Source organism: Scyliorhinus canicula, chromosome 13 (assembly GCF_902713615.1).
Source record: "Scyliorhinus canicula chromosome 13, sScyCan1.1, whole genome shotgun sequence".
Taxonomy (NCBI): domain Eukaryota; kingdom Metazoa; phylum Chordata; class Chondrichthyes; order Carcharhiniformes; family Scyliorhinidae; genus Scyliorhinus; species Scyliorhinus canicula.
This window is the reverse complement of record NC_052158.1, coordinates 128,194,737-128,209,959: the sequence shown is the minus strand read 5'-3', so window position 1 is coordinate 128,209,959 and position 15,223 is coordinate 128,194,737. Positions and strand designations below refer to the sequence as shown.

The 15,223-nt window shown below is 46.7% G+C and overlaps 1 protein-coding gene across 9 annotated transcripts in view; it reads left to right on the top strand.

Moving 5' to 3' along the window:
- The window catches only part of tnk2b (tyrosine kinase, non-receptor, 2b), a 405,837-nt gene that overhangs the window by 377,290 nt on the left and 13,324 nt on the right, over positions 1-15,223 (top strand). For all 9 annotated transcript variants that reach the window (XM_038816361.1, XM_038816360.1, XM_038816362.1 and 6 more), the window contains one exon: positions 2,036-3,489. In XM_038816361.1, the coding sequence (XP_038672289.1) occupies positions 2,036-3,489 (1,454 nt within the window). The remainder of the gene's footprint in view (positions 1-2,035; positions 3,490-15,223) is intronic.

Sequence of the window (15,223 nt, the reverse complement as noted above, 5' to 3'; positions counted from 1 at the left end):
CATGAATACTATCCTCCACTAGCTCATAGTTCTACACATATTATAGCTTCACATAAAACTGTGCTGTTAATAGAGTATTTAACTTCAGGAAGACATTAGCAAATTAATTGGATGGAAATGCATCTTCAGTAGAAAGATGCTGAAGGATGTGAAAGAACAGAAAGAGCCAGGGTTTTAAATCCATAATTCATTGCAATTTCAGATAGATAAAGACATAAGCAAAGACCAGCTACATTTTGGAGTACATAAATAGGGAGCATAGAGCACACGGATATAAACGATTTTTTAAAGTTGTGCAGAACATTGTTAGGCCAGTGAGTGGGGTTTGCAGTTTTAGGCACCCCATTGCTGAAAGGCCATTGCAGCCATAGAGAATGTACAGGGTAGATTCTCCAGGAAAGTACCTGGGGCGGAATTCTCCCATCGGGAGACAAACAGCCGACGCCGGCTTGAAACCCGGAGTGTTTCACTACAGCGTCGGAGGCCGCTCCCCGCCCCCTATAGAACATAGAACAGTACAGCACAGAACAGGCCCTTCGGCCCTCAATGTTGTGCCGAGCCATGATCACCCTACTCAAACCCACGTATCCACTCTATACCTGTAACCCAACAACCCCCCCTTAACCTTACTTTTATTAGGACACTACGGGCAATTTAGCATGGCCAATCCACCTAACCCGCACATCTTTGGACTGTGGGAGGAAACCGGAGCACCCGGAGGAAACCCACGCACACAGGGGGAGGACGCGCAGACTCCACACAGACAGTGACCCAGCCGGGAATCGAACCTGGGACCCTGGAGCTGTGAAGCATTTATGCTAACCACCATGCTACCCTGCTGCCCCTGCTATCGGGGGGGTGGCTAGGAGCGGCGGCGCGTGAATTCCGCACGCCGGGCCTTGACGTCAAAGCGGAGCGCCGGGAATGATGCGGCCGGCGGCGCCAAAGTGATGTCAGCCGCGCATGCGCAGGTTGGCCGGCACCAACCCGCGCATGCGTGGTTGCCGTCTTCCCCTCCGCTGCCCCGCAAGACATGGCGGCTTGATCTTGCGGGGTGGCGGAGGGAAAAGAGTGCGTCTTTTAGAGACACCGGCCCGACGATCGGTGGGCACCGATCACGGGCCAGACATCTGCTGAGCACGCCCGTGGTGCTCAATCCTCCCTCCGCCCCCCACAGGCCCCACACTCACCGGTCGCGCGCTGTTCACGCCGGCAGCAACCAGGTGTGATTGGCGCCGGCGTGAACCAGTCAGGTTCAGCAGGCCACTTGGCCCATCCGGGCCGGAGAATCGCCGGTCGCCGTGAGGAGCAGCGATTCTCCGAGTGGCCTGTCGCAAAATGCGACACGCCATTTTGGGGGGGGTGGGAGAATCGCAGGGGGTGCCAGAGCGGCATGGCGTGATTCGCCCAGCCCTCCAGCGATTCTCTTTCCCCCCCCCCCGGCGTGGGGTGCAGAGAATCGAGCCCCAGGAGTAGGAAGCAATAGTTATGAGGAGAGAATTGAGATGCAGGGGCTATTGAAGCAGATATAAGTGAGACAGATTTCATGGAGTTTTGTAAATTTAGGAATGATGGTAATAGGGAAAGACTATTTCCTTTGGTACATGATGAGTGTCGATTTAAAATTGTCAGGAACTTTTTTTAACGTGACATGTTGTTGGAACATGGGTGCTTTGTCAAAATAAGTGGTTGAGATAGAGGCTATTGCATCTTTTCCACGGAAATTTGATAAATATTTGAAGCAGAGGGAGATAGAGGGCTGTGGGAAGAGAGCAGGGCAGTAGAATAGTTTTGGATTATGTCAGCAAAATAAGGCACATGGCCTCCTTGTGTGCTGGAAATTTTTTTTGCTAAAAGTAAAATATTCTAAATCAAGCAACTTGATGAATTTGGCTCTGATGCATTTTCATAGCAAATATATTACACAAATGACAGCAGGGAAAATGCACAAAAGGAATGGATTGTTGTGACTTTTTAAAAATAATTTTGTTTCTAAATTCCGAGTTAAATAATTCTGTTCTTGCACATATTTCAGAACCTGTCTATGACCCTGTGATCGAAGAGGAAGCTACAGTTTCGTTACCTCCAAAAAAGCTCAGTCTGAAGAAACAGGGCCCAGTGAAGTCTTTAAAGCTCAACAAACCTGCTGCTCGTGTTTTTGCCACAAAGTTGGGTGAGAAACCATCAGACTGGAGTAAATTTTCAGGTCTTACAAATAACGAAGTGGCTCTGATTGACTTTGGAGATGAACAGGCAAGTCAGACTCCATCCCCAGTACTGGAGAACACAATTCCGACACTGGCCAAGCTAGTATTGGATTCTTATTCACTTCTGGACAAAACACCACCTCAGAGTCCAACCAGAACTTTGCCCAGACCTCTGCACCCTGTCCCTATTGTTGACTGGGATTCCAAACCCTTGCCTCCACCTCCAGCCTATGATGATGTTACTCAGGATGAAGATGATTTTGAAGTCTCCTCCATTAATAGTTTAGATACTGGATTAATTGGTGAAGTATCAAAATATGGAACTGTTCAATTGCCAAGAAATAGAGAAGCAGGAGAAACTAATTATGCATTTGTGCTTGACACAAATGGCAAAGGACAGCTTAAAGTTGAGGATAATTTGTTTCTACCACCCAGACACATGAAACAAAGCAGCTTCTCTCAGTCAGCTGAGATATTTGAGGAACTTCAACAAGAATGCATGAAAAGACTTAATGTCCCTGTCATTTCAACACCAGCCTCTACACCAAGTCCCATCTTGTCAGCATGTGTATCTCCAACTATTTCTGATGATAAACCTCAGATTCCACCACGGATCCCCATTCCTCCTCGGCCTTTAAGGAGAAATGAGCTAGGCCGATGGTCTGGTGAGATGTCGCCCGCATCTGGAGGTGAAGAGGACAAGCCTCCACAACTTCCTCCCAGGGATCCAATGTCACAACCATCCTCAAGAACTCCAAGTCCTAAGGCAATTCCTGTCAGTTCTCCCCAACCAAGGACAACTGCATCTTCAATGCCAACACTAACTGTAGGTGCGTACCTCTCAACATCTCCAAACAAGTTAATGCCCACCACTCAGAGTTTCGCTTCTGACCCAAAATATGCCTCACCCAAAGTCATTCAAGCACAAGGAAAGGACAATACAAAGGGACCTTGCATCCTGCCAATAGTAAAAGATGGCAAAAAGGTCAGCAGCACCCATTACTATTTGCTTCCAGAGAGACCTCCTTATCTAGACAAATATGAAAAATTTTTCAAAGAGGCTGAGAGTGTGGATGAACACTGTTCCAAAAAAACTGTGACCACAGCTACAGTGAGGCCTATGGTGCAACATCCTGAGTATAAAACTAACTTTTCATCCAACAATAGTAATCCTGGGTCCTGTGTTGCAACAATGAAAAGTTCTCATAGTCTGCAAAAAATGTCTTATGAGATTTCAAGTGGCAAGACAGACAGTATTACACCTTCGGACAAAATAAAAATAGTAAGTAGTACAATGCAAATTTACTGGTGAAATGCTGAACAGAATGAGAATTTAAAGCAGATCAGTATTGTTTTTGGTACAATATGATTCCACAATGGATGGAATGGATTTAAAGACGAGACAAAAACATGTTCATTTTTATCTTCCTCAGTCTGAATGGCCGGTGTTCTTGCTGGATTTAAGAATCCATTTCTGCTCAGTTTGTTTTATAGATGGTGTAAATGCACTTTTCAATTTGTTCAGGCCTGGACCTGAAGCCGAAAAATTTACTGACAAAGTGTATTGGTATAATAGAACTGGATTATACACACCCCTGCAAGCAAGTTTGAAGGTGGAGTATGTGTAAAATCCAGTGAGTGATGTGCCTGCCCACTCCTGCCCCACCAAACATTTACCAGTGACGGTGTTCGCCAGCCAGCCAGCCACTGGGCCAAAAGTCCTAAAGTGAGCAGTTAATGTCCACTTAAGGGACTCATCCTGCTATAGTTAGTGAGACCCATGCCAGGTTTGTCTGCATGGGCTGGTGGCGGATGGAGGGGTGGCTGGTCTCCTTATCAGATCCCCTGCCCCCCAAGCTATTACTTTCTCCTCCTCTTAACCTCTCAAACCCTGCCCCTCCACCTCCCTTACTTGGGCCTGCCGTCTGGCACTCGGCAGGACCCCCCGAACACTTGCAAAGTTGTGATCTGGCACAGCTCACTTCCTCCAGACCTGAGTGCAGTATTGGCAGTGGCAACTGTTCCTGGTGGTGTTGCCTGAACTTGAGATCTCCTGGCCTGCAGTTCGCTGACAGTACTCTGAGGTGTCACTTCCTGCCTCCAAGTGCCAAAAAGTCTGGCCTCTGCTTTATTAATATCAAATTGGCCGTTAAAGGCTGCTGGGCCACTGTTCTTCACTTCAGGCCCCCCCCCTGACATTTTAGCCAGGGGCCGAGACCACTTCACCCTGTAACATGAAACCCATGCTTACAGTTATCAAGTGCTAACATGATACAGTTACAGTGTAAATCAACTGCATAAAAATGGTCTGTAAACTTGTGTTTTCACAGCATTGGGATCCCCGCACCACCCTCCCCTCCCCCCCCCCCCCCCCCCCCCCACCTAATCTGCCTACAAAAGCCCATAATTTTAAGCTTTTGTTATCAAGGCATTTTAGAAGTTCCTTGATATTTAAGGAGTATAATATAAGTTTCTGAGCTAACACTCACACCTAATGTTGAGAAATGGGCTGTACAATTAGAAAATAAAATATCAGCACTCTGGTCCAATCTGGTCAAATCTACACTCAGTAGATAGGCAGTACTTGTGGAGAACGTAATATAGGGTTAGTGCTTCACGTTGATGACCTGTCATCAGTTTTGGCAAAATGCTTTGTTAATAGGCTGCTGGTTTTGGCCGGCACCCACTTAGTGCATTATGGAAGTCAGCTCGGGCAAGGGCTTTCCGAAAACGCACCTGGCTAGGCACATAAAATCCAGTCCCAAGTAACGATGACAAATTTCCTTCCTTAAAGGACATGTGAATCAGATAGGTTTTTACCATGTATGACAGTTGTCATGGCCACCATTACTGAGACTAACTTATCTTCCTGATATATTAATTAAATTTAAATTCCAGCAACTGCTGTAGTGGGATTTGTTCCCAGAGCAGTAGCCTGGGCCGATGGAGTGCTAGTATAGTGACATTACCACTCCACCACCATTGCCCGATTTGTTGTACCAATACCTGATGAACTTGAGCTGAATGATATCTATCGTCATCCATCTTCAAATCATCATTGATCTGCAATTTGTTAATCTCTGCTTTTCATTCCCTAACCTGCTAACCTATACCTGTTGGGTGAATTGTAACTGTCAGATCCACTCGCAGCGGGGGAGGCTGGCTTCATGTTGCAAACCCAGAAATTTCAGCAGCACTTTTGTCACTTGCCCTTCTAACTCAATTACGGCTTTGCACCTGACTTTTTTTCTTGACCAATTAGAGAGAGTGGGTGTGATGATGACCCACCGTATTATGTTTCAACTGTATTAAAAGGGACCTTGCATAGTTCAGAACGAGGTGTTCCAGAAGTGTCAAAGCAGAACCTACAACTTAAGAGTAGTGTGTCAGCATGCAACAGTTGCAACTGAATTTTCAGATGTGTTTCTAAATGATATACTACATTCCACAAGGGCTGACCCGGAGATCCCTTTCCATGCTAAGTGGAGGAAGAAGCCTGCCACTGAGAACAAGCAGACGTGCTGCAAGTTGCTGAAGAGGCCAGCCGTGTGAGTGTGATGCCCTGTCCCTGGATACAGTGCTGTAAGAGGTTTAATGGCCTGGTCAGGGCAGGTAAATGAGTGGCATGTCTCATTCAATGACATGCCACTTATGGCATAGACTGGCTTATCTGGGCAGGTGCACCCGCCCTCTCTTATGACACCTCCTCACATCCACATTTGATTAGCAACCACTGACACATACCCACATCTTACTACATCATAATCAATCTTCCACAAATGCTGTTCTCTTAAAACATTCCACTTCTCACACTCATTAGTCTCCTTGCAGGAGAAGAGGACACAGAACAACAGGGAGAGGCAGAGGACTGGAGGTAGCCCAGATAAGCCAGTCTATGCCTGGCCATCGGCAATGAAGTCCACCCAGCTGCATGGTGGCAAGAGTTAAATATCACACAGCCACGTGGCAAACAACACTCACTGATGTTGATTTGATGTCAATAAGGCAGTGGAAAATGATGATCTGCATAATGGTGAGGCCATTGATGAGGGCAATTTTGGAGCAACTTTGGAAGTCCTGTAAGCCTTCCTGGAAGCACACCTGCAATTGGAGAGTTCATCCCTAGCATGAGTGCCAGGATGTGTCAGGATTTTGCACTAAATTCACCTCTGCAGAAGAAGTGGCCATCTGCATGTAAAAACAAGGTTGAATACCACTTGGCAAGCAACAATGGGAAGAAGTGGCCATCTGCCTGTAGGTTCAGAGGCAGCAGGCAACTGAATGCATGCTGAGCTTCAACAATGTCCTGAATACTTAAATAGGATAGGTTTACACAATGCTGTAGCCATTTATCCAGCGTCTCGTTGACGTTTTTAAAAATGTGTTCATGGGAAGTGGGCGTCACAGGCTCTGCCAGCATTTTTTGGTCATCCGTAATTGCTCCTTGAGGGGACAATTAAGAGTCAACCACATTGCCGTGGGTCTGGAGTCACGTGTAGGCCAGACCAGGCAAGGACGGCAGATTTCCTTCCTTAAAGGACATTAGTGAACCAGACAGGATTTTGTGACAATCGACAATGGTTTCATGGTCATCATTAGACTTCTAATTATTGAATTAAAATTTCATGATCTGCTGTGGCGGGATTTGAACCTGGGTTCCCAGAGCAATACTTTGGGTCTCTGGTTTACTAGTCCAGTGACAATACCACTACTCCACCACCTCCCTCAATGCAGCAAAGTGCTGTCCTCTAGGTTACGAGGGAGGTGCAAATGGGATGTGAGGGCGAAGATGGAGACAGGGAACAGAAAGTGAAGATCCTGCCTCAAAGCACTCCCATTCCAAGCCCTTTGGTCCCACCGTCTGTCAGAGCTCTGTATGTTTGCTCCTGCCGTGATGCACTAATGCATGTGGCGCTGTCATGGCAGATGGCAGGATGTTTACGAGCTCCAAATTCCAGAGTACGTTAGCCAAGATCATCTCAGCTGTCAGAGCATGGGAATGGACAGCCTGCCTCCAATTCGGCATGATCTCCACCTCTTCCAAAAACTGGCGCCGGAGAATTCGGCAGCCGGTGTTGGAGCGGCGGGGCAGAATTCACCCCCCCCCCCCCCCCCCCCCCCGGCGATTCTCCGACCTGGCGGGGGGGAGGTCGGAGAATCCCGTGGACAATCTCTACCACTTAGAAGGACAAGAACAGAAGTTACATGGAAACACCAGCACTTGCAAGTGTCCCTTCCATGTCACATACCATCCTGACCATGGAACTGTATCGCTGTTCCTTCGCTGTCACTGGGTTAAAATCAAGGAGTTCCCTTCTTTTTTTTAAGTAAACATTTAATAAACAATGTGCAAGAAACTATAAACATAGTGCAAAAGCCGCCTCTCTCCCTTACAGGTCCCACCTTTATTAACCCCCTACACTAAGCTAAACTACCCCCCCCCCCCCTTCTGCTGATGATTAATTTTCCGCAAAGAAGTTGACGAACGGTTGCCACCTCCAGGCGAACCCTAACAGTGACCCTCTCAAGGCGAACTTGATTTTCTCCAAACAGAGAAAGCTAGCCATGTCCGATAGCCAGGTCCCCGACTTCGGGGGCTTTGAGCCCCTCCAAGCTAATAACATCCGTCTCCGGGCTACCAGGGAAGCAAAGGCCAGAACATCTGCCTCTTTCTTCTCCTGGATTGCCAGGTCTTCTGACACCCCGAAAATTGCCACCTCTGTACTCAATGCCACCCTTGTTTTTAACACCGTGGACATGACATCTGCAAACCCCTGCAAAAATCCCCTAAGCTTCGTACATGCCCAGAAAATGTGGACATGGTTCGCTAGTCCTCCCGCACATTTTGCACACCGGTCTTCCACCCCAAAGAACCTGCTCATCCAGGCCACTGTCATGTGAGCCCGGTGAACGACCTTAAATTGTATCAGGCTGAGCCTGGCACATGTTGCGGACGCATTGACTCTACTCAATGCATCCGCACATAGACCATCCTAAGTCTCTCCTCCCAGCTCCTCCTCCCACTTGCACTTCAGCTCTTCGGTCTGCGTCTCCTCCCATAAGTGCCTTGTAAATGTCAGAGACGCTCGCTTCTCCTACCCACCCTCTGGAAACTATCCTGTCCTGAATCCTCCCGCACCTGCAGATACCTGAATTTGTTTCCCCGTGCCAATCCAAACTTCTCATCAAGCGCCCTCATACTCGGAAAGCTCCCCTCTACAGACATATCCCACATCCTCTCAATTCCTGCTCTCCGCCATATCCCAAACCCCCCTTCCATACATCCCGGGGTAAGCTGGTGGTTCTTACAAATTGGGGACCAGATCGATGTTCCCTCTGCTCCGACATGTCTCCTCCATTGCCCCCAGGTCATGCCGACCCCTCCCCCACCACCCACTTCCTGATCCTGGCTATATTAGCCACCCAGTAATAGTTACTAAAATTTGGCAGTGCCAGCCCGCCCTCTCCCCGACTCCGCTCAAGCATTACCTTCCTTACCCACGAGGTCTTGCCCGCCAAACAAAGCCAGAGATCACTTTGTTGACCTGTTTAAAAAAGGACTGTGGAATAAAGATGGGAAGACATTGAAACACGAACAGGAATCTCGGGAAGACCGTCATCTTGACAGTCTGCACCCTCCCAGCTAATGTCAACGGGAGCGCATCCCATCTCCGAAAATGGTCTACTAGCCGGGCCAGATTTAATTTATGCAGCCGGTCCCATTCCGCAATGGAGCTCCTTTAACAGTACTCCGAGTGTACTGACAACCCATGGATTTCAGTGTTTGAAGAAGGCAGCTCACCACACCCTTCTCGAGGACAATTAGGGATGGGCAAAAAATGCTGGCCCAGCTAATAGCACCCAGATTCCAAGAACAAATAAAAGAAAACTCTCAAAACTCGTTCTGTGAGCAAAGAGGATGAAGGGAATCTTAGGGAATGAAGCAGCCTCTGCTCGGTCCTGTCAATTCCTCTTGCCTTGTTCCACTTGACAATCTCCAGGAAGCCCAGGAAGTCAACGCTCTCTGAGTTGAAGAAATAATCCTAGGTTAAAACTCCACTTAATTGCCTTTTAGCATGTGTAAATATCAGACCCGCTTGACCCATGGGGTTACCTGGATACTGGAAGTTTATGGTGTTTTAACCTGCTGTCCGCACAGAAACCCACTTGGCTTGGCTGGTTGATATTCAACCAATTGTCTGTTAAACCTTCCACATAATTGATAGCAATGGGATTATGTCATTGCTGGCATTTCACTGTGCTTGCAGATGAAATGTGCTGGTGAGAAATGCGTGGGAATTAACAAGAGGCAAATCAATGGGAATTCACGCAAGTTGATGTCTAATAATAATATTTGAACTTAGAGCAATTAGTATTGGTAACTAGGTTTTGATTCCTATGCAAATACAATAGAGACATTGTTTAGAGAAGGATTGAAAGGGATAATCTAATGGAGGCAATATTCCATAGCTGAAGAACGTGCACTGTGATGCCAGAAGGATCTTTGGGTACATGAAACAATATGATTAGGTTGCATTCACCATGTGGACATGCAATTATACAAAGTGATCCTAAATGTCATTAACTGTGGACCAGGAGGGTTTTTCTCAGACGACAAACAAGTGAGAAGAACTTTTCAGTGTGGAGGGACCAATTAAATGTGTTGATGTTTGAATCAATTTACCATTGCATGAAGGTTGGAAAACCTATGAACGTTACTGCAATGTAAGCAAACTTTAATGAACCAGTTTAATGGGAAGAAGTAATCTCTGCACAATAGTGGGTAGGTATTCTTCTGGTTCATGGTTCTGAGCTGTGAGGTGAGTTTTAAGCTAAAGGAAAGTGAAACTGCTTATCACTGACACGGGGAGAACGTGCGGACTCCGCACAGATAGTGACCCAGCGGGGAATTGAACCTGGGACCCAGTTGTTGTGAAGCCACAGTGCTAGCCACTTGTGCTACCTTGCTGCCTGAATGTGTTTCTTGTCTCAGTAGACAGAACAGGACATGCTGCTTAGGGTATGGTTTGACAGAACAATTTTGACATTGAGAATAATTTCCTGCAAGTTTCACTTTATCATTCTGCAATCGATATTTAGCATTCCAGTTGGCTTGTTGGTTGCTTTGCCACAGTGATTAATGGTGAGCCTAGTAAATGTCTTTCAACATCACCAAGATGTCAAGTTTAAGACCAGTTGTGGAGTAATTACATTGCCAACTTCTGCCTGACTTGCACAGTACTATTTTTGCTTATTTCTCATGATTAATCCGTGGGATGTGGGCCTGATTGACAATGTCAGCAGTTATTGTCCATCCCTAATTATCTATGAGAATCTGATGGTAAACTACCATCTTGAACTACTGAAGTCCATATGAAGTAGGCTGTTAGAGTTCCAGGATTTTGACTCGGCAGCAATGAGGAAGAATGAAATATTTCTAAGTCAGGATCGCATGTGTCTTGGAGGTGGAGTGTTCCCATGCGTCGTCTCCCCTTGTTCTTCTGGGTGGTATAACCTTGGGATGCGCGGTTGAAGAAATAGTTGCAAGTTGTTGCTGTGTATCTTATAGATGTGCTGGTGGTGGAGGGAGTAATTGTTTCAGCTCGTGGATGGGATGCCAATCAAGTGAGATGTCTTTTCCTGAAAGATGTCAATCTCCCTGAGTGTTGTTGAAGCGGCACTTGCCTAGATGGAGACTATTCAAACATATTTCTGATTTGTACCTTATAGACGGTGGAAAGCCTTTGGGAAGCTAGAAGGTGCCACGTATGGCAAAATTCCCAGCTTCTGACCGATTCTTGAAGCCACAGTATTTATGTGGACAGTCCAGTTAAGGTACTGTTCAATGGTGACTCCTCGGATGTTGATGGTAGAGAATTCAGAGGTGATAATGCTATTGAATGTCAAGGTGAAGTGGTTAGAATCTCCCTTTTTGAAAATGGTCATTGCTTAACATTTGCAGGACATAAATGACACACTTAGCAAAGCCTGAATGTTGTCCACATCTTTCTGCATGTGGGTACAGACTGCGTAATTGTCTGGGGAGTCACAAATGGAACTGAATATTGTAGATATCTCCACTTATGATCTCATGATGGGAGAAAGCAGCTAGAGGTGGGCTGTGGGAATTGTCCTAAAGAACTATTGCAAGAATGCCCTGTGGCTGAGATGACTGACCTCCAAAAATTACAACCATTTTATTTTTTTGCTTGATCTGACGCCAATCAGTGGAGAGATTCCCCATATTCCCATTGACTCCAGTTTTGCTAGGGCTCCTTGATATCACAGTGGCCAAATGCTGCCTTGATGTCAGGAGCAGTTACTCTCACTTAACCTCTGGAATTTATCTCCTTCATCCATGTTTGGACCAAGGCTGTGATTAGGTTTGGAACCAAGTGGTCCGAGGGGAATACTGAATGGGGTTGTTGCAGAGTAGGTGCAACTTGATAACACCATTGACAACACCCTCCAGCACTCTGCTGATAACTGTTGGCATGATAATTTTCTGGATTTCATTGCTTCTGCTTTTTATGTGGGTTTTGTCAGATAAATAGCAGTTATAGCTATACTTAAACAGCTTGCATAGTCATGTGTCTAGTTCTGGAATGGGTCTGGATGTTGCCAGGACCAAACCGTCACTGTATCCAATGCTTGCTGATGTTTCTCAATATCGCACGGTAGCATAGTGGTTAGAACTGTTGCTTCACAGTGCCAGGGACTCGGGTTTGAATCCTGGCTTGGGTCACTGTCTGTGTGAAGTCTGCACGTTCTCCCTGTGTCTGTGTGGGTTTCCTCCAGGTGCTGCATTTCCTCCCGCAAGTCCAGAAGGACATGCTTGTTAGGTGTATCAGACATTCTGAATTCTCCCTCAGTGTACCCGAACAGGTGCCGGAGTGTGACGACTTGTGACAATAATAAAGCTTATTATTATGATATCACATGGAGTGAATTGAATGGATTGAAGATTGGTATCTATGCTGGTGAAAACGTCAAGGGGATGCGAAGATGGTTCATCTACAAAGAACTTATGGCTGAAGCTTGTGCAAATATTTCAGCCTTGTCTTTTGTACTCACATGCTGTTCTGCACCCTTATTGAGGATGCTGCCGTTCATTCGTTGTTTATTTATTTATTTTTAATTTTTTCCAATTAAGGGTCAATTTGGTGTGGCCAATCCACCTACCCTGCACATCTTTGGGTTGCTGGGGGTGAGGTTGATGCAAACACGGGGCGAATGTGCAAACTCCACACAGACAGTGACCTGGGGCCGGGATCGAACTCAGGTACTCGGCGTGACAATGTGTTCATGTAGCCTCCTACTCATGTCTGTTGATTTTCCACCACCATTCACGACAGGATATGGCAGCTCTTGGAGAGCTTTTGATCTGATCTGTTGATTGGTGGTTGCCCGAAAGGGGATTGCTGCTCCCGCTATGCAGCATGCATTGTAATCCTGTGTGTAGCTTCACCAGGTTGGCACCTCATTTTCGGTGTACCTGCTGTTATTTCTCTTGGCATGCTTTTCATTCCTCATTGCACCAGGGTTGATCCTGTACCTTGACGACAATGATAGAGTGAGGCATGGCTGGTCATGAGGTTATAGATTGTGAAGGACAGCAATTATGATGCTGTTGGTAACCAGCTTTGTGTAGCAGTTTGACACAGGTGAATTAACTTTCAAGCCATTTCAAAGGCAGGTAATAATCTTTATTAGTGTCATAAGTAGGCTTACATTAACAATGAAGTTACTGTGAAAATCCCCTAGTCGCCACACTACGGCGCCTGTTCGGGTACACTGAGGGAGAATTCAGATGCCCAATTCACCTAACAGCACGTCTTTCGGGACTTGGGGGAGGAAACCCACGCAGGCGCGGGAAGAATGTGCAGACACTGCACGGACAGTGACCCAAGCCAGGAATCAAACCTGGGACCCTGGCGCTGTGCTAACCACTGTGCTACACCATATTGTTTTGGATCTGCAGTCACATACATAGACCAGGCAAAGGCAGCAGATTTTCTTCCCTAAAGGGCATCAGTGAACCAGATAATAGCCTTTTATTCCAGGTTTTTTAAATTTCCTAGCTGTCGTGGTGGAATTCAAAATCATCTCCACAGGTTCTGGATTACTTGTCCAGTAACATTACCCTATGCCATGTATTAATTTTTACCAGCCATTCTTCTGCCACTCATATTTTTATCCAATTCATTCAGCAGATCTTCTAGCACCTACTGCAATTCTATTCAAACCACCCATCAGCCACCAGCTCTTTTTCTTGAGTTCTTTGCTCGAAGACAGGTCCAGCTCACAGCACCGCAATTTCCACTATAGTTATGGCAAGTGGGCAGATTCTGAATCCACCTCCTCTGGAACATGGATTGAGCATCGTGCGGTTGGCATTGATCTGATCTACACCTGCTGTCCAGCCAACTGAGCCAAACCCTGACACCCCAATAGGAGCCCAAGTTGCTGTGGCAACATATACTTTTTACATGCATGTTGTCGTGTGGAGCTATGGTAGAAGATCCAATTTCTTTCCACTTGGCTGACCAACAATCTCTCCGACTTTCACTGCCTGCCATTGGCGTATGTTGGAAGGATTCACAAATTTATACTCCACTTGTTTGACCATGTTATGAACACACCTTCCATAGCCATCAACTTCTGGAGGGAACCCGGAGCTTGTAGCTTGGAGGCAGGGACGCTACCCACTGTGCCACAAGACCTGTCCTACCAACCCTTATTTTTTTTGACTGAAGTTCAGCTACAAAATTTCAAAATAAATTATACTAATACATTTATAGGGGCAGCACTGTAGCATATAGGTTAGCACAGTTGCTTCACAGCTCCAGGGTCCCAGGTTTGATTCCCAGCTTGGGTCACTGTCTATGCAGAGTCTGCACATTCTCCCCATGTCTGCATGGGTTTCCTCCGGGTGCTCTGGTTTCCTCCCACAGTCCAAAGATGTGCGGGCTAGGTCGATTGGCCATGGTAAATTGCTCTTAGTGTTCAAAAAAGGTTAAGTGGGGTTCGGGTAGATGTGTGGGCTTGAGTGGGGTGCTCTTTGTGAGGACCGATGCAGACTCGATGGGCCGAATGGCCTCCTTCTGCACTGTAAATTTTATAAAATATATATATATATTAAAGTCAGCTCCATTTCCGTTAACATCCTGATTTCAGGTATTTGGAAATTTCCAGTTTTCTACCTTTAGCCTAATGTTAGCCATGGCTCAGGCATTTCACTTTCCCCTCTGAGTTAGAAGATTGTGGATTCAAATCTCACTTCTGAGACTTGAGTGCAAAATCTAGGGTGACACTCAGTACATTGTTGAAGGAATACTACACCGTCAGAATGTCTTATATCAGATGATACTTTAAGCCAAGGCCCTCCTGCTCTTCCAGATAACAGTGAAAGATCTTACGGCGCTGTATCAAATAAGAGCAGAGGAGTTATTTTAAGTGTCCTGGACACGCACCCCCTTTGCAGGTGATGGGTGTGAGGGCCCTGTCAACAGACGAAGAGGAATCAGACTATGGCATAGATTGAGGAACATCAGAGCTCAGCTCACAGCGGTTTATCATCATCTTCCTCCTTTGTCTATTGACCCACTGACGGTGCCTACACAGGCCCATCACGCTAGAGTGATGTAACACAGACCCTGGGAGGATGGAATAGAGCAATTGGGGAGTGGGGGGAGAGAATGAGTGGGGGAATGATAGGTAGAAGGTGGGGAGGGGGTGAGATGATGGACAAAGCCAATTCCTATGAGAAGCAGGTGTGGATGAGGGCCTCCCTGGTCCTCTGGGCATGCTGAATCCTCGCTGCCTGTCATCCATCCTCTGGCTGTTCCTGTGTGTCCTCCCAGGGCTTATTCCCCAGCCCCTCCTGGACTGGCTTCTCCTCATCATCATCCTCCTCAGACAAGGCTGAATGTTCCTCCTCCTCCACATCCAGCACGTCCCCCCTCTGCTGTGCTAGGGCGTCACAGCAGACCATCACAAAAGGGGCAATCCTCCGA